This window comes from Oncorhynchus keta, chromosome 17 (assembly GCF_023373465.1).
Source record: "Oncorhynchus keta strain PuntledgeMale-10-30-2019 chromosome 17, Oket_V2, whole genome shotgun sequence".
In the NCBI taxonomy this organism is placed as follows: domain Eukaryota; kingdom Metazoa; phylum Chordata; class Actinopteri; order Salmoniformes; family Salmonidae; genus Oncorhynchus; species Oncorhynchus keta.
The window spans coordinates 296,543-320,705 of NC_068437.1; the positions used below are offsets into that span (position 1 = coordinate 296,543).

At 40.8% G+C, this 24,163-nt stretch overlaps 1 protein-coding gene across 1 annotated transcript; it reads left to right on the top strand.

Annotated features, from left to right (window-relative positions):
* Positions 1-393: 393 nt before the first annotated feature.
* LOC118373219 (forkhead box protein P2-like) lies at positions 394-24,026 on the top strand. The gene is made up of 12 exons (XM_052465207.1): positions 394-492; positions 2,797-2,890; positions 4,650-4,854; positions 8,954-9,058; positions 9,149-9,236; positions 9,581-9,664; positions 21,250-21,436; positions 21,681-21,757; positions 21,879-21,980; positions 22,194-22,315; positions 22,676-22,745; positions 23,859-24,026. The coding sequence occupies exons 1-12, from the start codon at positions 394-396 to the stop codon at positions 24,024-24,026; spliced, it is 1,401 nt and encodes a 466-aa protein (XP_052321167.1).
* Positions 24,027-24,163: the final 137 nt, after the last annotated feature.

Here is a 24,163-nt window from a genome sequence, read left to right on the forward strand (position 1 = left end):
TTAATTATTCTGAGGTGAATTACTTCATGAATGTGTATTGTGTGACTTAAAGAAGTTATGGCACAAGTTATTGAAGTCTTTGTTTATGTAAAACTGTTACATATATTACATATTTATTATACATATTACATATTTATGGTAGAACTGTGTTATAAGGCTGTCATAGTGGAACATTCCTACTTGAAGGCAGTTCCTAGAAAGAGTACTAAGTGCTAAGTTGATTTTGCCTGAGGGAGAGCAGTCGAGGCAGGTAATATTTTCTGTACGAAGTTTATGGGCCAATTAGTCCAGCACCTGTTAATATTGTAAATAAAAGCCTCTAAGAGAGGTAAGCACCAGAACATCCTGTCTCCTCAATGTCTGATCCGCCGCTTCTTCTTCACACAGGTCTCAATGACTATGATGAGTCCTCAGCAGATGCAGCAGCTTCTGTCCCCGGGTCAGCTCCAGGCTCTGCTCCAGCAACGGCAGCACACTATCCCGCTCCAGCAGGTACAGCACAATCCAATCCAAATTACTATACTATACTATACTATACTACAAAGGTCTTCAACCTTTTCTTGCCCAGGGACCACCGCCCAGGCAATTTGGCGACCCAGGGACCCCCATCATATGTTTTTTTTCCACGTCTTGTCTTATTGTCCGGTGAATGGTAATGGCAAAGACAAGTAATCAACATTTTAAACTGAATATATTTGGTTTTCATTATTTTGACCTCCCCACACTATAATTGGAAGAAGTGTAAAGTCTAACAGCCTGTTGCTAGAAAGGTAACTCGGGCTGTGACGATTATGGAATTTGGGGAAACGATTAATTGTCATGCAAATGCCCACAATTACTGTCATAATTGTCATTTTTGTTGAAAAAAGTTTTGAGCTTGTAATGCATCTTTGAAAATTTGCTAATGAGACACTCCTGTCCCATAAACCAATAGTTTTGAACGCTTACAACTTTTGGAAATGAAGCTTCTCCTCCCAACTGAGCCACTCTGCTTGTAAAATGAATACCAACTTCACCCACTTGAAAAACTGAAATTTGGTAAACTATATCTACTTGATTATAAAGTTCAATCCACCTGTCTCCTAAACAAATGTATTAATATCAGCCCAAACACATCTTCACTAATAGCAGCTGTTTAACTTGTTAAGCAAGGTTAGTATTTTTATTTGTATTTATTATAGGCAGCTAGTCTTCCTGGGGTCCGGCAAAATTAAGGTAGTTACTTATACAATTTTAAAAACATTACAATACATTCATAACAGATTTCACAACACACTCAGTGTGTGCCCTCTGGCCTCTACTTGAGGATTTCTTTCCTATGCTGTTTGTAACTACCCTGGTTAGCAATGTGTATGTCCAACTGAAGCGTTTTTGCCAAAATGCTATACACTGAGTGCACAAAACATTATGAACCCCTGCTCCTTCCGTGACATAGACTAACCAGGTGAATCCAGGTGAAAGCTAGTCAGTGTATATGATGGGGAGGAGACAGGTTAATAAAGAAGGATTTTTAAGCCTTGAGACAATTGAGACATGGATTATGTTTGCCATTCAGAGTGTGAATGGGCAATACTAAAGATGTAAGTGCATTTGAACATGGTATGGTAGGTGATAGGCACACCGGTTTGTGTCAAGAACTGCAACACTGCTGGGTTTTGCGACACTCAGTTTCCCTGTGTCTATCAAGAATTGTCCACCACCCAAAGGATATCCAGCCAACTTGACACAACAGTGGGAAGCATTGGAGTCAACATGGGCCAGCATCCCAGTGGAACACTTTTGACACCTTGTAGAATCCATGCCCCGATGAATGGAGGCTGTTCTGAGGGCAAAAGGGGGTACAGCTCAATATTAGGAAGGTATTCCTAATGTTGTGTACACTCAGTGTATATCAATTTTCGGAAATGTTGGTAAAATGAGCTTTTATTGTTTAAAGAACTTATGAAAGAGATTGTTGTGTTTAAGTATCAAATCACGGCATGGGGTTGTTCAATGAAAGATATATTTGTTTGAAATCTATCACTTGATGGTTAAATTTCAGAGAGACAAAAGTTTTTAGCAAAACACTATATATATCTGCCTCACTCTCAGAGAAATACATAGTTCTGCGGGGTTTTACACAGTCAAATGTATACAAACCATCAGACTGCTGAACATGCTCTGATGCTCCACACATTAGCACACATGCACTCATTCATACATATACATTGATGCTGCACACACATCACAACTGCTGCTAACAGACTCTTATTATCATGCTCAGTTTATGCACTGCCCCCTATTCCCCCTTTCTCCAATACACATGTAAATATTGGACTATAAATGGTGCCTTCCTGTATTATACTTATGCTAAAATGTTTATTCTATTCTACTAAGCCATTTACTTTTTGTTCGTATTCTTATATTTTATTATTTCTTATTGTTGTGGCATTGTTGAGAGGTAACCTACAAGTAAAGTAGGTGTTGCAGTACTTGGAACAATGTAGCAAAGATGTGGTGTCTATATATGAGTTCAGAGTCACTCGGACTACAGCACCTGCTTCAAACTCCAAGTGACACAACTTCTATGGATGTGTGAATATGTGGTCCTTCTGTGGCTCAGTTGGTAGAGCATGGCGCTTGTAACGCCAGGGTAGTGGGTTCGTTTCCTGGGACCACCCATACGTAGAATGTATGCACACATGACTGTAAGTCGCTTTGGATAAAAGCGTCAGCTAAATGGCATATAAAAAAAATATGAGCACTGTAAACATAGACGCTGAACCCTTAGCATGTCTCACTCACTCTCTCACTCAGCTCTCTAGGCAGCAGCTAGTGTTCCAGCAGATCCTCCAGCAGGAGCTGTTCAAAGTGCAAAGACCAGACCTGGCCTCCCACACCTTGTTTCCAGGTAAATCCTCTCTACTCTAGCTAACTCCTTGGTTTACTTAGTGCAGGGGTTCCCCAAACTTATTTTGTCCAAGACCATATCTTGATATTTAAGAAAAAATTGAGACCACACGAAAAAATGTTAATGAAATCAACAGCCAACCTTTTTATTTGGGGCTATGAGAGTCTATAACAAATCAGTCTGACAGTACTTTCAATCAGAAGAAAGTATGGTTTGAAGGATAACGTTTTACTTTGACCTCATAGCCATAACGCATTCAATACAAATCTATTAGCATTTCATTAATGTGCTATAACAGATCCCAACTGCATTATTAAAGGTTCATGAAATATTTCCAAAGCATATCTATTGCGTATTCATGTCATGCTATGCAAGAGCTCATATTTAGGTATCTTGATACATGTAGTGTCATCATTATGGCTGTTCTCAAAAGTTTTTTTTATGTATTATGTTGATACCAGCCCCATTTCCCCCACTGGCCAGTTTACCACTGCTACTACTACTACTCCTCGAAGTCAATTGTGGATGAAGATCCGCACAAGGTTACATCTTCAGGACAAATTTTACAGATCAAATCGCAAAGTTCAGGATCATATCAAAACTCTTTCGTAAAGTCATTACCAGCCCTCCTCCTCATCACAAATTACTTGGTCATACTAGTCTAAAGTAAAAATCTATTTTCCCATTCATAAAGCATTTATAAACATTACTCACATATCAAAAAGAATATGGACACAACACAGAATGTTAATAAAATATGAACTTTTCCTTGCAATTTTCCAGATTGAGGACTTCACCAAAGACTCCTAACTACTATTGACATTTGGGGGGTTGATTTTCTTACAGCTAGCTAAGCCCCTGGCACAATGTCAACACTTGTTTTAACTTTGTCAATAAACATTACAAAATGTAATACAACTCATGAGGCATTTAGTTAGTGATGTTTTTTCACTATCTCCATTGTGCATTTGCACATTGTGACAGTTATTTAAACCGGGACAAATTAGGGGACTGGTATGGTAGAAACACACATTTGAGAATAGCAATTATGATGACACTACACCATCATTGAAATAATGCAGCTATTAGGATGCCAAAATATGAGGTCTTTCATAGCATGACATGAATGCACTATGCTATGGATATATTTCATTGACCTATAATAATACGTTTCGGATCTGTTATTAGATGTTCATGAAAATCTTATAGATGTGTAATGCATGCGTTTTTGATGTAGTCAAAGTAAAAAATAATTTCCTCAGAATATCATCCGGCATTTGTGTATGAACTTCTGTGTAGAAATGAACACAAGCATTGTTTTCAATGATGATGTTTTCTTTTGGTGCTGTCCACTCTGTTCTAGCATTATAGAGGGAAACAGCATATATTCCCGAGAGTCCAAGCTTTCAGGAAAGGGGTCATAATAGTGTATAGCTCCAACCGATCAAAAGTTAGAGCCACATTTGTCATCTAGTGGATATCGGAGGTTACTCACGGTACCCGAGTTCGATGAACCAAGCAGCCCATTTACATTTTTTCCAGAGTTTCTTTCACGGCCCCATTTTCAAATCAGGTGACCCAAAATATTCTCATCAATCATACTCTTATATCTGCCCTTACTTTCACGGCTCAGAAAGACTCAAGTAAAGCTAGACCCCTACCTACACATACTCTCTCCCTGAAGCTATAACCTTTAACCCCAGTGTTTAACCCCAGTAACCCCAAGGTAATATTGTACATGTATGTCTATGTGTTTCAGCTGGCTTGAGTACTATTGAGCTCCAGCAGATATGGAAGGAGCTAACCAACAGCACAATGGAAGATAAAAGCACAAAGGATAGGTGTCCAGACCGTATCATCACTCTGTCCCCTACTGAACCCGTAACAACAGCCAAAGCATCAATGTCAAACACCCACAACTTCCCTACCAACGGTCAATCTCATAGTTCCAGCCCAAGAGAAGGGTAAAGCCTTCTCCATAACACTTTACAATAAAGGTATATGGATTAGAATCCTTAGGGCACATGTGTCAAGCATAGGCCAGCTGGCCAAATCCGGCCCATTAACACATTTCTCTCCGGCCTGCGCAATTATATGTTGTCAATTAATTTTGGCCATTTACCATATAGCCAGCAATAGTCTCCTCAAAAATCACAGCAAGCACTGCCGATGTGCTGCACGCCAAATGGCAGTGCATTGCCACACACACATGCCAGCAATCCAGGGCACTGTGTCATATCATCACTAATGGCACTGACAAAATCTTCTACCAGACCGAAGTTTAAAGGTGTTGTAGGGTAAGTGTCCATGCCAAATTTCGATTCCAACAGTAGCCTACAGCAAATATAATCTTGGTTGTCAAAAAGTTAGAAGATACAGTAAAGGACTAACAGTAAAGGACTAAATTACTATACTACTAAAGGACAATAGGACACCCAAGTGAGTATAAATGAGTCAACAGTTGAGTCATTTACTTTATGACATCACAGCCTGATGTGCTCACATCTGTGAATTCAACATCAATTGTGCTGCATTCACGTGTCCTGTTTACATCGAGTAGTGGTGCAGTCCACATGCCACAGTCCTAGCTAGGCTACTAAAATGTTGCACTCCGGCTTTGGTTTTTAAAGCATGACAATGAATAACCAAAAAACTAAACCTGCAACAAAACATCATGCAACGAAGAAATATCTAGGCCTATTACAGCAACATTTGAGCAGTAACCTAGGCTGGCTAGTCAACGACAAGACATTTTGAGTGCACCATACAGAAATGCTGCAGTCAACCACAATAGTGATCAATGCAGTGCAATTTTGTTTCTTAATGTTACACCAACCTAGCAACATTTGTTATTTGCAGTTAAATACTTTTAGGGTTGCAGCACTTTATGCAAGTATAGCAGCAAAGGCTGGACAAATATTATTGATATTATTTTATTAAAATATGTTAAAATTGTAATATGTTAAAAATGATTTATACCACAGGTGGGTCTAATACTGAATAATGATTGGTTAAAATCACATTGCAGCCGAAGTCTATTCCACAAGAAACCAAAGGCTAAATCTATGACGTTAAAATGCCTATTTACTATGTTCCACCTGACTGTGCAATCCACTGTCTCACTTAATACACTTGATCTCCACTATAAAAAGCATCTATGTAACGGCGTTCTTCATTTGTAGAAAGAGAGTCGGACCGAAATGCAGCGTGGTGGTTACTCATGTCTTTAATGAAGAAAAACGGAACGATACATGAAATAACTAATACATTTTTTTTTAAACAAATGGAACGTGAAACCTATTACAGCCTATATGGTGAACACTACACAGAGACAGGAACAATCACCCACGAAATACAAAGTGAAAGCCAGGCTACCTAAATATGTTTCCCAATCAGAGACAACGAGAATCACCTGACTCTGATTGAGAACCGCCTCAGGCAGCCAAGCCTGTGCAACACCCCTACTCAGCCGCAATCCCAAATACTACAAACCCCAATACGAAATACAACAAAATAAACCCATGTCACACCCTGGCCTGACCAAATAATTAACGAAAACACAAAATAAAGACCAAGGCGTGACAATGAACTCAGTTGGTAAAACACAAAACCACCCATACTAAGACCAAGACTGCGCTTTGACAAATCTAGACATTATCTCACATTTCTTTTAGACTATTTAGTTTTCATGATCATCCTATTGTCAGGCTGTGGGTAACTGGTGGTGAATGGAATCAGGTGCAGGAGAGCAGAGATGAGTGTACAAGGAGATTTATTCTACGAAAAGTCCCAGTATAAAACAAATACTAAAGGTGCGTGAAAATACCGGTCACTCGTAAATAACGGGCGTAATAACGAACCTGGCAAACAATACCAGCCAACAAGTAAAGCTTCGACCAAGCACCTTGCGCACCTAGGACACATGCTCGGCACGTGTAGCGGAGTATATCAGAATGTTGTCGCTATACACCACTACACCCTGCACGTGCAGGTCCCGGAAAATCTCCTCTACAAAGGCCTGGAAGACTGATGGAGCATTCATCAACCTGTATGGCATGACAAGGTATTCATAGTGCCCTGAGGTGGTACTAAATCCCGTCTTACACTCGTCCCCCTCCCGGATACGCACCAATCCCGTACATTGACTCGATCGCACTGACGATGAGAGGCAGCGGGTAACTGGTACCTCACAGTGATTTGGTTCATCCCTCGGTAGTCAAAACACGGACGCAGACCTCCATCCTTCATTTTAACAAAAAATAAACTCGAGGAGGCAGTTGAAGTGGAGGGCCGAATGTACCCCTGCTCCAGGGATTCCGGAACATATGTTTCCATAGCCGCCGTCTCCTCTTGCGACAGGGGATACACATGACACCTGGGAAGTGGAGAGGAGATTTATTGCACAATCCCCTCGTCGATGGGGTGGTAATTGAGTCGCCTTCTTTTTACAGAAGGCGAGAGCCAAATCGGGCGTATTCAGAGGGGATGCGCACTGCGGAGACCTGGTCTGGACTTTCCACCGTAGTAGCACCAACGGAAACCCCTAAACACCTCCCCCAGCACTTGTGTGACCACCTGTGAGAGCCCTCTGTTGCCACGAAATAGTGGGGTCATGACAGGCCAACCAGGGTAGGCCCAGCATCACGGGAAACGCAGGAGAATCAATAAGGAAGAGACTGATTCTCTCCTTGTGACCCTGCTGCGTAACCATGCCCAGTGGAGCGGTGGCCTCCCTAATTACCCTGACCCTAACGGTCGACTATCTAGGGCGTGCACAGGGAAAGGCATATCCATAGGAACAACGGGGATCCCTAAACTATGGACAAATGATCTGTCAATAAAATTCCCAGCTACGTCTGAATCTACGAGCGCTGGGAATGTGGGGAAAACTCAGGAAAATGAATAAACAAAAACATGTGAGCAACAGGGGGCTCTGGGTGAGCCTGGTGCCGACTCACCTGGGGTGACACGAGAGTGCCCTGCCTGCTGCCTTGACTCCTAGAGGAAGCTCTCCAGCACCGACCGGCAATGTGCCCTCTGCGGCCACAGATGGTGCATGGATCGGCCCCTCCTCCGGTCGCCATAATTGCAGCACCTCCCAGCTCTGTAATGGTGCATGGAATGAGCAGAGATGAGTGTACAAGGTGTACAATGTAATTTATTGTACGAACAGCACCAGTATAAAACAAATACTAAAGGTGCGTGAAAATACCGGTCACTTGTAAATAACGGGCGTAATAACGAACCCGGCAAACAATATCAGCCAACAAGTAACCACCTGAACGTTATATACAAACACGCACACAAACATGGGGGAAACAGAGGGTTAAATAATGAAAATGTAATTGGGGAATAGAAACCAAGTGTTTAGAAAACAAAGACAAAACAAATGGAAAATGAAAAGTGGATCGGCAATAGCTAGAAAGCTGGTGACGTCGACCACTGAACGCCACCCGAACAAGGAGAGGGACTGACTTTGGTGGAAGTCGTGACACCTATATACATAAGTGGACATTATAAAGGGCCATATTTTTTTAAAATTAAACAATGGCCAGTTTGGGTAGCAGTTGTATGCAATAATAAAAAATAAATACATGTCTGGCAAACAAATTCGTTGTATTTTTTCAATTTGGCCCTTGGGCTGATTGATTTTGACACCCCTGCCTTAGGGTAAAGTAGTACCACTTTCTCTGTGCAGCCTACTGAAAGAATACATTTAAAACGGTCTGTTTTTAAACATCAATTAAACTGTTAGCCACAGACAGCTTCACTTCCCCAAGTCGTTTGTTCTCAATTTTAGTAAGAGTCCCACTGGGACAACTTATTTTGTTTGTTGTTTTGCTTTAGGTTTTTTTTATCAGCAAAATCTGTAGTAAAGTTTATAATAAAGCACTGTAGCAGCTTGTTCAAAATCCAAAGCAAGGTGATTTTCATTTTTATTTTAACCCCTCCCTCTTTGTTCCTTTGACTGTAAAATAACACTTTTTTTTCTGTATTTTTTTTTATATGATGGTGATGCTCTTCTGTATGTGTAACCCTTAAACCTTCCTCCTCTACCTACAGCTTGCTGGATGTGGATCAAACAATCACACACTCACTCTATGGATATGGTGTGTGTATTTGGCCGGGCTGTGAGACTGTTTGTGAAAACGTCAGCCAGTTTATCAAGTAAGTTTTCCTATGGAGAGTGTATGTATAGTGTATAAAGCAGTTTCTGCGTGTGTGTATCACCCCAGTAACTTATGTGAGCGTTCTCAGGCACCTAAGTATTGAGCACATGCTGGATGAAAGGAGCACAGCCCAGTGCAGAGTCCAGATGCAGGTGGTGCAGCAGTTAGACCTCCAGGTAGGTGTGTGTGTGTGTGTGTGTGTGTGTGTGTGTGTGTGTGTGTGTGTGTGTGTGTGTGTGTGTGTGTGTGTGTGTGTGTGTGTGTGTGTGTGTGTGTGTGTGTGTGTGTGTGTGTGTGTGTGTGTGTGTGTGTGTGTGTGTGTGTGTGTGTGTGTGTGTGTGTGTGTGTGAGAGAGAGAGAGACTGTGGTTACGGCGTACCTCAGCTCAAACTACTTTGGGGTTTCCTCACCTCTTCTTGCTCCCTCCATCCCTTGGTACCTCTCTCTCTTTCCTCCCCCTCTCTCTCTCCTCTTCTTCTTGCACTCTCTCCTCCTCCTCTCTCCGCCTCTCCTCTATCAGCTCTCTAAAGAACAGGAGCGTCTCCAAGCTATGATGGCCCACTTACAACTGCCAACTTTGCAAACACAGTCCCCTTCCAAACCTGTAAGTATACAGACAGACCACACCTACAGTGTCTCACAGAAAATGACCTATTCAGTCAACATGTATAACGTGCTTTGATGAATGATGAGTTGTGAACAACAGATTCTAAATAGTATGATTCTTTAGAAATAATGCCATACCATAAAAGTTCCAACAGAAATCCAAGTGTAAGTGTAGGTGACACTACACATGAGCATGAGGAGGCAAATTATATTTCTGGAGTCCTTTGGTATATTGCTCTAGCTATAGTATGCGTCCCAAATAAACTAAAATAAAATGTTATTGGTCACATACACATGCTTAGCAGATGTTAATGTGAGTGTAGCGAAATGCATGTGCTTTTAGTTCCGACCATGCAGTAATATCTGACAAGTAATCTAACAATTTCACAACAACTACCTTATACATTCACAGTGTAAAGGAATGAATAAGAATATGTAAAAATAAATATATGGATGAGCGATGGCCGAACGGCATAGGCAAGATGCAGTAGATGGTATAGAGTACAGTATATACATTTGAGATGAGTAATGTAGGGTATGTAAACATTATATAAAGTGGCATTGTTTAAAGTGACTAGTGATACATTTATTACATCCAATTTTTAATTCTTAAAGTGGCTAGAGATTTGAGTCAGTGTGTTGGCAGCAGCCACTCAATGTAGTGATGTTCTGTTTAACAGTCTGATGGCCTTGAGATACATTACATTTACATTTAAGTCATTTAGCAGACGCTCTTATCCAGAGCGACTTACAAATTGGTGCATTCACCTTATGACATCCGGTGGAACAGCCACTTTACAATAGTGCATCTAAATCTTTTAAGAGGGGGGGTGAGAAGGATTACTTTATCCTATCCTAGGTATTCCTTAAAGAGGTGGGGTTTCAGGTGTCTCCGGAAGGTGGTGATTGACTCCGCTGTCCTGGCGTCGTGGGGAGTTTGTTCCACCATTGGGGGCCAGAGCAGCGAACAGTTTTGACTGGGCTGAGCGGGAACTGTACTTCCTCAGTGGTAGGGAGGCGAGCAGGCCAGAGGTGGATGAACGCAGTGCCCTTGTTTGGGTGTAGGGCCTGATCAGAGCCTGGAGGTACTGAGGTGCCGTTCCCCTCACAGCTCCGTAGGCAAGCACCATGGTCTTGTAGCGGATGCGAGCTTCAACTGGAAGCCAGTGGAGAGAGCGGAGGAGCGGGGTGACGTGAGAGAACTTGGGAAGGTTGAACACCAGACGGGCTGCGGCGTTCTGGATGAGTTGTAGGGGTTTAATGGCACAGGCAGGGAGCCCAGCCAACAGCGAGTTGCAGTAATCCAGACGGGAGATGACAAGTGCCTGGATTAGGACCTGCGCCGCTTCCTGTGTGATGCAGGGTCGTACTCTGCGGATGTTGTAGAGCATGAACCTACAGGAACGGGCCACCGCCTTGATGTTAGTTGAGAACGACAGGGTGTTGTCCAGGATCACGCCAAGGTTTTTAGCGCTCTGGGAGGAGGACACAATGGAGTTGTCAACCGTGATGGCGAGATCATGGAACGGGCAGTCCTTCCCCGGGAGGAAGAGCAGCTCCGTCTTGCCGAGGTTCAGCTTGAGGTGGTGATCCGTCATCCACACTGATATGTCTGCCAGACATGCAGAGATGCGATTCGCCACCTGGTCATCAGAAGGGGGAAAGGAGAAGATTAATTGTGTGTCGTCTGCATAGCAATGATAGGAGATAGAAGCTGTTTTTCAGTCTCTCTGTCCCAGCTTTGATGCACCTGTACTGACCTTGCCTTCTGGATGATAGCGGGGTGAATAGGCAGTGGCTCGGGTGGTTGTTGTCCTTGATGATCTTTTTAGCCTTCCTGTGACTTCGGGTGATGTAGGTGTCCTGGAGGGCAGGTAGTTTGCCCCCGGTGATGCGTTGTGCAGACCTCACTACCCTCTGGAGAGCCTTGCGGTTGTGGGCGGAGCAGTTGTGGTACCAGGCGGAGATACAGCCTGACAGGATGCTCTTGATTGTGCATCTGTAAAAGTGTGTGTTTTTGGTGACAAGTCAAATTTCTTCAGCCTCTTGAGGTTGAAGAGGCACTGTTGCGCCTTCACTACGCTGTCCGTGTGGGTGGAGCATTTCAGTTTGTCCATGATGTGTACACAGAGGAACTTAAACTGTCCACCTTCTCCACTACTGTCCCGTCGATGTGGATAGGGGGGTGCTCGCTCTGCTGTTTCCTGACGTCCACGATCATCTCCTTTATTTTGTTGACGTTGAGTGCGAGGTTATTTTCCTGACAGCACACCACACATTAAGAACACCTGCTCTTTCCATGACAGGCTGACCAGACCTCGCTCAACAGTTTCCAGGGTGTATCAGGAATAGTCCACCACCCAAAGGACATCCAACCAACCTGACACCTGTGGGAAGCATTGGAGTCAACATGGACCAGCTGCCTTGCGGAACGCTTTTGACACCTTGTAGAGTCCATGCCCCAAAAAAATTGAGAATGTTCTGAGGGCAAAAGTGGGTGTTTTAGATTAACTGTCTTCAAAGTATTGACTCGGGACGTCGGGTTTGATATGAAAGCTTCTTTTAGTAATAATCCTTGTTCACGTTACACGATTAACAACTTTAGATTCTACAGAGAATGCAAACAAGATGTCAGCGGAAAGTCAGCTTAATCAACTTTGCACCTGCACATAACTGGCGCGTTCTCTCTCATTCCTGTCGCAAGGCATTCTGGAACTTGCAGTCAAAAGCGTAATTCAATACTAACCAATACAATTACATATGTAAATAACTGTATAGAAATATTTTTAGATACAGCTCAATTAATTGACTTAAACATTAACTCTGTAACACATTAAAGTTACAACAGGGTGCAACTCAATAATAGGAAGGTGTTCCTAATGTTTTGTACACTCAGTTGATATGAGTCCAGATCTATAATAAGTGAGGTTATATCTGATTTTAAAAAGGTGCAGCATGGGATGAAAGCAATAATTGTTCTGACCCTTTGGCCTGGAGTGAATGAGGGAAACCATTGTAGTCCTTGTGAATCTCTCAGCAGCCTATAAGGAGAGTCAGACGTCTCTTATCAGGTTCGTGGGCCTAGAGAACACTAACAGAAGCTATTGTAAAGATATGATGTGTAAGCAATTGTTGAGCAAAAGGTGCGTGTGTGTGTATGAAAATCTAAGGTGACTTTTGACCTCTCCCAACCCCATCAAGAATGTTTTCGAATGGACTCAATAGGTTACCCACATTCAATTAGTATTGCTTTTTCATGAGATTAGTGTCCTTCATTACATTTCTTTATTAGGATTTCACAGCGAAAGTAGAGGCCATGAGTATCTTGGTCAAAAATAATGTCACTGATTGGCCTATAGCTGGTGTAGTTATAAGCAGTCTCACTTAAAACCTCATATCCGCTGCCCCATTTGACCTAGAGACGTGAAACGTTGTATGTAGGTGTCTTTACTCATGCTGAACCAATATGGCCATAAGGTCCGAGAGGATACATTTTCCTCCATATTGGACATTTTGGAAAACATTTGAAAAAAATACTTTCATTATCCATTAGTCCAATTAACACACGTATGGTAGATCTCATAACTTAGTTTGAAAAAATATAAGGGATTGGTTCAGAGATGGCTGTTATTGATATATCAGGAAATTTGATTTTACATGTCACGTTAAATTCTTTGCTAATCCAATCGATAATGGTCTATCAACTTGAAACTTTTTCTGGTAATCAAAGACATGATGAACGATGTTAAGTTTGGCATTGATATCATACAAAATAAGGTAACTAAAAAAGTGCTCATTTGAAAATAACATTGATGCATTCAATGATGTCCACACTATACCAGTAGATGCACATATACTAATACTTCTTCTCACAAGCCATAGGACGAAATGACACCAAATTTGAAATGTAAGCCCATCAGTGGAGGTTCCTCAGAGGAGGAAGGGGAGGACCATTCTCAGTGAATTTATTTAAAAATTGTAAAAAGTTAAACTTTTTAGATAAAACTATACTAAATGTATTAATGTCACCCAATAATTGGTTAAAACACACTGTTGTGTAATCACAGTAGCCTCAACAGCACTCTGTAGGGTAGCACCATGGTGTAGCTGGAGGACACCTACCTAGCTTCCGTCCTCTGGGTACATTGACTTCAGTACAAAACCTATGAGGTTCATGGTTCTAACCCCCTTCCACAGAATTACACAGTAATTATGACAACTTCCGGAGGATGTCTGCCAAACTATCAGAGCTCTTGCTGCATGAACTGACACGTTGTCCACCCAATCAAAGGATCAGATAAGGATCAGAAAACAGCTTACTGAGTATACACTGTAACGTTAATGCATGTTTGTAGCGGGTTTACTTTGACGTTAATTTAGCTAAAATGGTGACAACTACAGTGCACTCAAAGTATTCAGAACCCTTGACGGCCTTACTTAAAATTAATTAAATTGTTCCCCACCCATTGTTCCCCACCCATGACAAACAAAAACAGTTTTAGGAATGTTTGGAAATAATAAACTGAAAAATCACATTTACATAAGTATTCTGACCCTTTACTCAGTACTTTGTTGAAGCACCTTCGGCAGCGATTACAGCCTCGAGTCTCTTGGGTGTGAAGATAAAAGCTTGGCACACCTCTTTTTCTCTTCTCAAACTCTGTCAGGTTGGATGGGGAGTGTCACTGCACAGCTATTTTCAGGTTTCTCCAGAGATGTTCGATCAGGCTCAAGTCCGGGCTCTGGCTGGGCCTCTCAAGGTCTTTCAGAGACTTTTCCCGAAGCCACTTCTGTATTGTCTTGGCTGTGTGCTTAGGGTCATTGTCCTCTTGGAAAGTGAACCTTTGCCCGAATCTGAGGTCCTGAGCGCTCTGGAGCAGGTTTTCATCAAGGATCTCTCTACTTTGCTCCGTTCATATTTTGCTTGAGCCTGACTAGTCTTCCAGTCCCTGCTGCTGAAAAACATGACACAACCATGCTTCACTGTAGGAATGGTGCCAGGTTTCCTCCAGACATGACACTGGGCAGTCAAGCCAAAGAGTGCAATCTTGGTTTCAGCAGACCAGAGAATCCTGTTTCTCATGGTCTAAGAGTCCTTCAGGTGCCTTTTGGCAAACTCCAAGCAGGCTGTCATGTGCCTTTTACTGAGGAGTGCCTTCCGTCTTTCCACCCTACCATAAGGCCTGATTGGTGGAGTGTTGCAGAGATGGTTGTCCTTCTGGATGGTTATCCCATCTCCTTTCTCATTTTCGGTACCCTTCCCCAGATCTGTACCTTGACACAATCCTGTCTCAGAGCTCTACGGGCAATTCCTTTGACCTCATGGCTTGGTTTTTGCTCTGACATGCACTGTCAGATATGGAACCTTATATAGACAGGTGTGTGCCTTTAACACAGGTGGACTCCAATCAAGTTGTAGAAACATCTCAAGGATGGTCAACGGAAACAGGATGTACCTGAGCTCAATTTCGTGTCTCAGAGCAAAGGGTCTTAATACTTATGTAAATAAGGTATTTATTGCTTCTATACATTTCTCAAATTTTCAAAAAACCTGTTTCCACTTTCATTATGGGGCATTGTGGGTAGATGGATGGGATCAGTGGTGTATTTATTCCGCTGATTCTGGTGAAAAACATTTCTTAAACGGATGCAAATGGAACGAAACGAAGGTTTCCATTTGTCCAATAAACACTCTCGTTTGCAACTGTTGGACTAACAATTACACACAAGATCAGCTAGATGCAGGCAAGAGTGTGCAATGTAGTATTGAGTCAATATTGTCTGTCCATGTGTCACCAAAAAAATGTATCTCGATCTGTGTGCACCTACAATGTAAACTTTCATTCATAGGCTAGGTTGTAGCAACCTCGTGATGGGTATAGGGAAAATTAGAGTATCATGTTGAAGCCTAAACCTATCGATGTTACACACTGGGTGAATGGAATTTGAATGACAGTCATCCAATATGCTATAATATAAATAATGCCATGCTCAGGAGAAAATAAAATCACCTTCCCTCATCAACTTCTTCGGGATAGGGGGCAGCATTTTCACTTTTGGATTAATAGCATGCCCAATTTCATCTTCCTGCTTATTCATCCCCAGAATATAAGATATGCATATTATTAGTAGTGTAGCGACCCGCATAGACAGTGTGTTATGTGTTAGGCTAGTAGGTGGTTGTGTTGTACTTACCAGTACCCAGTGTTCGCGGGGTCTGACATGCCAATCAACCTGCTATCTGCCAATCACGGGAATGCCTGGAATGTTCTGATGCCGGTCATCCTGGCGGTTGGCAGAGTGGCGTGGAGGGGGGTTGGGCAGGGGGATGGAGCATTGGAAGTTAAGACCAGGTTTAGCCTTTGTTCTCTCTCTTACGTCTGGCCTTCACAAGAGAAGGTCGTGGTTGGCTTGTGGGGTATCTTTAGTTTATTTGGCATGGGCTACGGCCAAACAGTAGCCTGTGTAAAGTTGGGTTAATAAACCGTCAATTCGTAAACTCAACCCTCTGTCTGGACAATTGTTCCTTTATGATCTAGTCAGGTCATTACAGTAGATAATATTAGTAGGTAATAATTAGTAGAAAACACTCTGACGTTTCTAAAACTGTTTGAATCATGTCTGTGAGTGTAACAGAACTTATGTAGCATGCAAAACCCAGAGGACAAACCATTCAGATTTTTTTGTTTTTGAGGTCAATGAGGTTTCATTGGGAAACTAGATTTCTAAGGGTCTTGTTCTCAATTCCTACCACTTCCACTGGATGTCACCAGTCTTTAGAAATTGGTTGAGGTTATTCCTTTGTGTAATGAAGACGTACGGCCATCTTGAATGAGTGTCATTTGAAATTTACTTTTTGAGAGAGGCGCATGACTCGAAAAGTAGAGTCAGTTTGTTGTCTTCCTGTATTGAACACAGATAGTCCCGTCTTCAATTTGATCGATTATTAACGTTTAACAACACTGTCATCTCAGATTTTCAAAAATATGCTTCTCAACCATAGCAAAACAAGCATTTGTGTAACAGCATTGATAGTTAGCATAGCATTTAGCGTTAGCATTCAGCAGGCAACATTTTCACAAAAACCAGAAAACCATTCAAATAAAATAATTTACCTTTGAAGAACTTCGGATGTTTTCAATGAGGAGACTCTCAGTTAGATAGCATATGTTCAGTTTTTCCTGAAAGATTATTTGTGCAGGAGAAATCGGTCCGTTTTCTGCGTCATGTTTGTCTACCAAAAAAAAATGAAAATTCATTCATCCAAACGCCAAACTTTCTTCCACATTAACTCCATAATATCGACTGAAACATGGTAAACGTTGTTTAGAATCAATCCTCAAGGTGTTTGTCTCATATCTCTTCATGATATATCATTCCTGGAAGTCTCCCCTCTGTCTCAATCACATGGATGAAGGCGAGCAGCTTGGAGATTACGCAACAATTTCAACAAAGGACACCGGGCGGACACATGGTAAATATAGTCTCTTATGGCCAATGTTCCAATGATATGCCTACAAATACGTCACAATGCTGCAGACAACTTGGAGAAACGATTGAAAGGGCAGGCTCATCCGTGGCGCTTTCACAACCATATAAGGAGACAATGAAAAACAGAGCGTCAAAAATCCTGCTCATTTCATCTTGTATTCGCCTGTAGCATCAGTTCTGGGGCACTCACAGGTAATATCTTTGCAGTTTTGGAAACATCAGAGTGTTTTCTTTCCAAGCTGTCAATTATATGCATAGTCGAGCATCTTTTTGTGACAAAATATTGCGCTTAAAACGGGCACGTTTTTTTTTTATCCAATAATGAAATAGCGCCCCCATAGCTTCAACAGGTTAAAATACCTAAAGTTGTAGTACAAAAGTAGTTTGAAATGTTTTGGCAAAGTTTACAGGTAACGTTTGAGATATTTTGTAGTGACTTTGCGCAAATTGGAAGCTGTTTCTTTTCTGGATCAAACGCTCCAAATAAATGGACATTTTGGATATATATCGACGGAATTCATCAAACTAAACAACCATTGTGATGTTTATGGGACATATTGGAGTGCCAACGAAAGAAGCTCATCAAAGGTAAGACATGATTTATATTTTATTTCTACGTTTTGTGTTGTGCCTGCAGGGTTGAAAAATGCTACTCTTTGTTTTATGTTGTGCTATCCATAGATAATAGCATCTTATGCCTTTTTTAAATCTGACATGTTGGTTGGATTCACAACAAGTGTAGCTTTAATTTGGTATCTTACATGTGTGATTGAATGAAAGTTAGATTTTTATGGTATATTTATTTTAAATTTGGCGCTCTGCATTTTCCCTGGCTATTGGCCAAGTGGGACGCGACTGTCCCGCCTATCCCAGAGAGGCTAAACGGCATGAAGCCTATAGAACACTTCTTAAACACTAATTAGCATAGCACCATGGTCAAAAAATATTACTAGAAAATATTCATATTCATGAAATCACAAGTGAAATACAGTGAAACACAGCTTAGGCTTTTGTTAATCACCCTGTCATCTCAGATTTTGAAATTATGCTTTACAGCCAAAGCAAGACAAGCGTTTGTGTAAGTTTATCGATAGCCTAGCATAGCATTGTGTCCAGCTAGCAGCAGGAAGCTTGGTCACAAATCAGAAAAGCAATCAAATTAATAGTTTACCTTTGATGAGCGTCGGATGTTTTCATTCACGAGACTCCCAGTTAGACAGCAAATGTTCCTTTTGTTCCATAAAGATTATTTTTATACCCAAAATGTGTTTGTTGGTCACATTATGTTGAGTAATCCACCAGAAATAGCGATCACGACAACGCCGAAAAAAAATCCAAATTATGTCCATAATATCGACAGAAACATGGCAAACGTTTTTTATAATCAATCCTCAATGTGTTTTTCAAATATCTATTCGATAATTTATCAACCAGGACAATTGGCTTTTCAGTAGGAGCGAGAGGAAAAATGGCTACCTCTGTCTTTTACGCAAGAATCACTCTGAGAGCCCTCAGCTGGCCGCTTACGCAATGTAGTCGTTTTACGCTCATTCTTCAACATAAAGGCGTGAAACTACATCAAATGCTGTAGACACCTTAGGGAATACGTAGAAAAGGGAATCTAGTTGATATCCCTTTCAATGGGCCAAAAGGGATGCATAGGAACACAATGGTTTCAAAACACGAGTCACTTCCTGATTGGATTTTTCTTAGGCTTTCGCCTGCAATATCAGTTCTTTTATACTCTCAGACAATATTTTTACAGTTTTTTATATGCATATTCTAGCATCTGGTCCTGAGAAATAGGCCGTTTACTTTGGGAAACTTATTTTTCCAAGAGGTTAATATACCTGCACTGTCCACTTTATAGTAGCTAGTACTGTGAAAAAAAAATGCCATGCTATTGTTTAAGGAGAGTTCCTAACAACAAAACACTTTTTTCACCGCGATAGGTTTGACAAATTTACCGCTGAAGGTGAAATGTGTACTTACATTCTGAAATCTTGCTCTGATTTATCGTCCAAAGGGTCCCAGAGATAACATAAAGTGTCGTTTTAGATTTAAAAAAAAAAAAAATTCATATCCTAAAAAGGTCCATACATCATGCACGATTGATTTTGTATTTCCACTCGTTCAATTTGTAAAGAAAGGAATATGTGAAAATCTAAACCTAAACTTTGTTTCAACCAGTCAAATCACGTTCGTATTTATTCCTCAGAGATCGTAGAACGTAACCAGACTTCACTATATCAGTACGGGTGTAGTATATCCTATAGGATACCAAATTTGGTAGAGAGCGACGCCTTCGTGGCACACCGATGACGCGGGCGGTCTTCACTTAATCGGGGTCCCTTTAGCGGGATCATTTTCATCAACACCCGCTGAATTGCAGTGCACCAAATTCAAATGAAATTACTAAAAATATATAATTTTCATGAAATCACAAGTGCAGTATTGCAAAACCCAGTTTAGCTTGTTGTTAATCCACCTGGCGTGTCAGATTTCAATGAGCTTTTTCGGCGAAAGCATAACAAGCATTTATGTAAGAACATCTCTCTCAGGAGACAAAATATTAAACACTAGCAGCCAAGTAGATTGGTCAAGAAAGTCAGAAAAGCAATATATTAAATCACTTATCTGTTATGATCTTCTGATGTTTGCACTCACGAGACTCCCAGTTACACAATAAATGTTCCTTTTGTTCCATAAAGATTATTTTATATCCAAAATACCTCCATTTGTTTGGAGCGTTATGTTCAGAAATCCACAGGCTCAAGCAGTCATGACATCGCAGATGAAGATTCCAAATAGTATCCGTAATGTCCACAGAAACATGTCAAAGGTTTTTTTATAATCAATACTCACGTTGTTTTTAAAATATATAATCGATAATATATCTACCGGGACTGTCGCTTTTTCAATAGGAGAGGGAGAGACAATGGCTGCCCCACTCTGTTGCGCAAGCAAAACTCTGCGAACACCCAGCTATCCACTGACGCGATGTTATAAATAAATAAAAATAAAGAAGAAAAATAGCAAATAATTAAGGAGCAACAATATACAGGGGTACCGGAATAGGGAGGAGGTTACATTATTATGTGGTCTGAACGTAGTGAAAGTGGATATTTTATTAGGGAAAATTTGAAACCGGCAGTCTTGCCACTTCAACAGTCAGTGTGTTACATATGTATTGAAGTATTTTGAAACGCTAATGTAGAGTGTACAAACTGAGATTTAAATCCTTTACAAACAGATTGACAAAATAAAGTCCTAGAATTCAAAAATGACCGCAATATACCAATTCACTAATGCTGAAATTATTTCACTAATCTTAACATAAACCACCAATCAAATTGACCCCAGAATTGGTATATAAACTCAATAATGAATTACTTTAACAATCGTTACCTGCTGCATTCAAAGAACCAACCTAAAGCACTATACTAAACTTCCCTTGCATCCTCCTTGTGGTACTGAGAGATAAACATGGTAATAATTTCACTGATTGCACCTAGAGGAAGATAGTTCCTACATGATAGAGTGCTTGCTTTGTTATCCAACTGATCTTGCGTCATTTTAGTCATCCTGTGAACCCCATTCATTGCTGCTGCTCACAGCTATATTTTATCTTTATTGTCTGAATGATATTTAGAGGCATGATATTTTCAACCTGAACATGACATAGTGCTTAAAATATCAGCGATGCAAAAATAAAGCTGAAATAAAGCTGACATTAAATTAACGTGATCACAGTAACATTTAGTTTTGTGAATTCTGTTTACATCAGACATTGATCAGATATTTTGAAGACAGCAGGCTAAGACACAAGCTTGGATAATAGAGAAGCTAATTATTAACTAATCAAGCTAACATGACGCTGTAATGACAATACTTATGATACAATTTCACCCTTTAATTACTGACGATTGACTTCCTTCTCCAAAGGATATTAGTGGAAACACCAATGAAGAAGCAAATCCAAGGGCATTGGTCACACCCATTTAAAAAGCTCCCTCTCCCTCTGGTCTTTTTCTTTCCTCTCCTCTCCTTTTCCACCCTGGTCTGTGTTTCTATTTCTTCTTCTGTGTGCAGCTGAGTTCTGGGTCCGGTGTCACCATGTCCAAGAGCCTGCCACCACTGTCCCCTCAGATGCCCCCATTGGCCCCTGTCACCTCCCCATCCTCACCCCGGGGGCCTGCAGGACTCTGCCCCACAAGTGTGGGGGCAATGCGAAGACACCACTCAGACAAGCACCCCTCTCTCTGCTCTCTGTCTTCAGGTAACAACCCGCACAGATGTCATCACAGTCCATACTGAATAGATGTACATAGCTTCGTCCCTGCTTCACTGTTGCTCCAGTCTTGTACTATGAAAAACTCAATATTGGCCTTTGCATGTCCTTTTCAATATCATTTTGGACACTTATTTAATACTCAGGATTTTTGCTGAATATTAACCAACCTGGTTGAAATATCTGTTTGAATGAAATGAACCAATTGTACAATGTATTTTTTTAAAAATAGAATTGAACCCAAATCATGAGATGTACAGCAATGCAGATATCAGGCCACCTTTTACCTATGCTACTCTGATAAGACAGGTAAGAAGACATGGATTTAACTTATAGTTTCCCCTATAATCCCTGCGTAAAAAGGGGTACATCAGCATTCACCCCATTTGATGGATTACAACCTACATGTTTTTTGTGGTTATCGTTTTAGGCTATAATGGATGCATCGGACATGCAGTTAACACTTAATGAGATATACAGCTGGTTTACACAGACCTTTGCCTACTTCAGACGCAATGCTGCAACGTGGAAGGTACTGTATTGACTTAATCTTTGTTATAATGTTGATTGTGACTTACAAGTTGAAAATAACAAAGTGTACAGCATCCATATTAGGAAGTCATCAGTTTTCAGTTTTGTCAGACGTGTCAACTTCCTAATAGGGATGCCATAACTGTAATAACGCCTCCCTTGAGTTCTGTACGTGAAGCATTTTCTGACCCTATTGCCTGTCAAACACACACAGAATGCAGTCCGCCACAACCTGAGCCTGCACAAGTGTTTTGTGCGTGTAGAGAACGTGAAGGGGGCCGTGTGGACAGTGGACGAGATGGAGTACCAGAGAAGGAGGTCTCAGAAGATCACAAGGTATTGTATATTGGGTTGATACCTTTATAAAATGATATAGAGCATACAGTTATTTATTTCACCTTTATTTACCCAAGTATGTCAGTTAAGAACACATTCTTATTTACATGAAGAGTGTTATATCTCCAAATAGGTATTTTATACAGTATTTTGTACACATACTGTATGTATTTCTGTTAAGGATGTCTATTCTAGAAATCTGGCTTTTCAGATTTTTTAAAACTTTGTTTTGAAAAGGAAAGAGATTGTACCAGTCAGATTTAATTAGTGTTAGATAAACCTTGCCTCTAACTACATCAGTTGCTTGGAATTGTATTGATTTATGAGAATACATTACTATAAGACCTTGTCATTTTGTAGAAGCCCAACGCTAGGGAAGAACCTTCTCTCCAGCCTTGCTTATTGGACTGCTCTTAATACCAGTTTACAAGTGAGTATACATTTATTATTAATCTTCAGAACTGTTACAAAAGGCATTTCACCATACTTGTGCATGTGACATTTAAAACTTTAAACAGCAAAACTATACAAACTCCTACTCTGACAAAAAAAAAATAACAGGGAGACAAGGAGTCAAAGCTGAGACCAAGGTCTCGTTTTCAGATGAGCCCTGTATAACACAACGCAGCGATACAGATCAAGATCCAATATACACCTCAAACTACACATCCATAGACACATTAATGTAAACAACACAAAACCCCAAATAAAATCAATCATAAAAAAAACATTCTTCTTCCATAAAAAGGTATCGTACCCCCTAAAAAAAATACCACTCCAAACTCATCTCTCAGCATGTCCAGCCCATCCATCCTCTCAGCCAATCATGGCTAGAGTTAGGATTCCGTCTTTTTCTGTGGCTAAACGAACTAGGCTTTTAATTTAACAATTGTATTCTTATTGACGGATGGAATACAAGTTTGTTATTAAGGCACATGAAAGTTAACATGTTCCAGAAGGCATTTCTGCCCCAAAACATGTATATATTTGTTATCCTGTGTGATGTGTGACATACGCCTAGCTACCTGTAAAGGGTCACATTTGACAGTTTTCCAGAATTTAGCTGGATTCGCCTTTCAATCAGAAAGGGTAGTTACATAATAATCTGATTTCAGCCTTTCTGATCAGTTTTACACATTAATCCTCAATTACCTAATAGATTGCCAATCTGAGTCCAAGCCTTTGTTCCTGGCCTTGATTTAGGCAACAATTATTTTATGAATGATTTCAGATCATTCAGGAATTAACCAGGCATGCAATCTATTTAACTCTGAGTTTTGAAGGGGGAATGATTATCTACAATTGTATTGAATACATTTGCAAGAAGCTTAAATTAAGTTCAGGGATAGATGAGATACAATCAAGGTCACTAAAATAAAGATAATGTAAAAAAAAATAACATTTAAAAGCTTGTTCACTAAAGTTTTTAAAGTTCCTCTTAGTGTTGACATGAGGTTCATGAGTGATACATTGTGTCATCCATTCCCTCCCAATCGCATCTACTCAGGCTCCACTGACTGAAAATGCTCTGACTGTATTAAAGAACAGGAGCCCTGCAGGCCTGATAGGCAGCAGTTATTTGGGTCTGATACACCGGACCAAGTCACTAAAACATCCGGACCTCCAGGACACCAATGGACAACGCAGCCCACACTCCACTGGCCCAGCTGTGAGTATGTCACAGTATATCACTGTTATGGTAAAGACATGACAGGTGTCATGTTGTCCCGTAAATCCCAGACCTGGGTGTTTTATTGGCTACTTGGACAGACAACTCCCCAAAGAAATCATGATTTTGGGTAGGGGTTTAATAAAATGTGGGCAGGAATTGGGCTTTTGAAAAATGAT

Coding starts and splice junctions, on each gene's coding strand:
- LOC118373219 (XM_052465207.1), top strand. CDS start 394: ATGACTATGATGAGTCCTCAGCAGATGCAGCAGCTTCTGTCCCCGGGT. Junction 9,665..21,249: donor CACAGTCCCCTTCCAAACCT/GTAAGTATACAG, acceptor TTCTGTGTGCAG/CTGAGTTCTGGGTCCGGTGT. Junction 21,758..21,878: donor ATGCTACTCTGATAAGACAG/GTAAGAAGACAT, acceptor TTATCGTTTTAG/GCTATAATGGATGCATCGGA.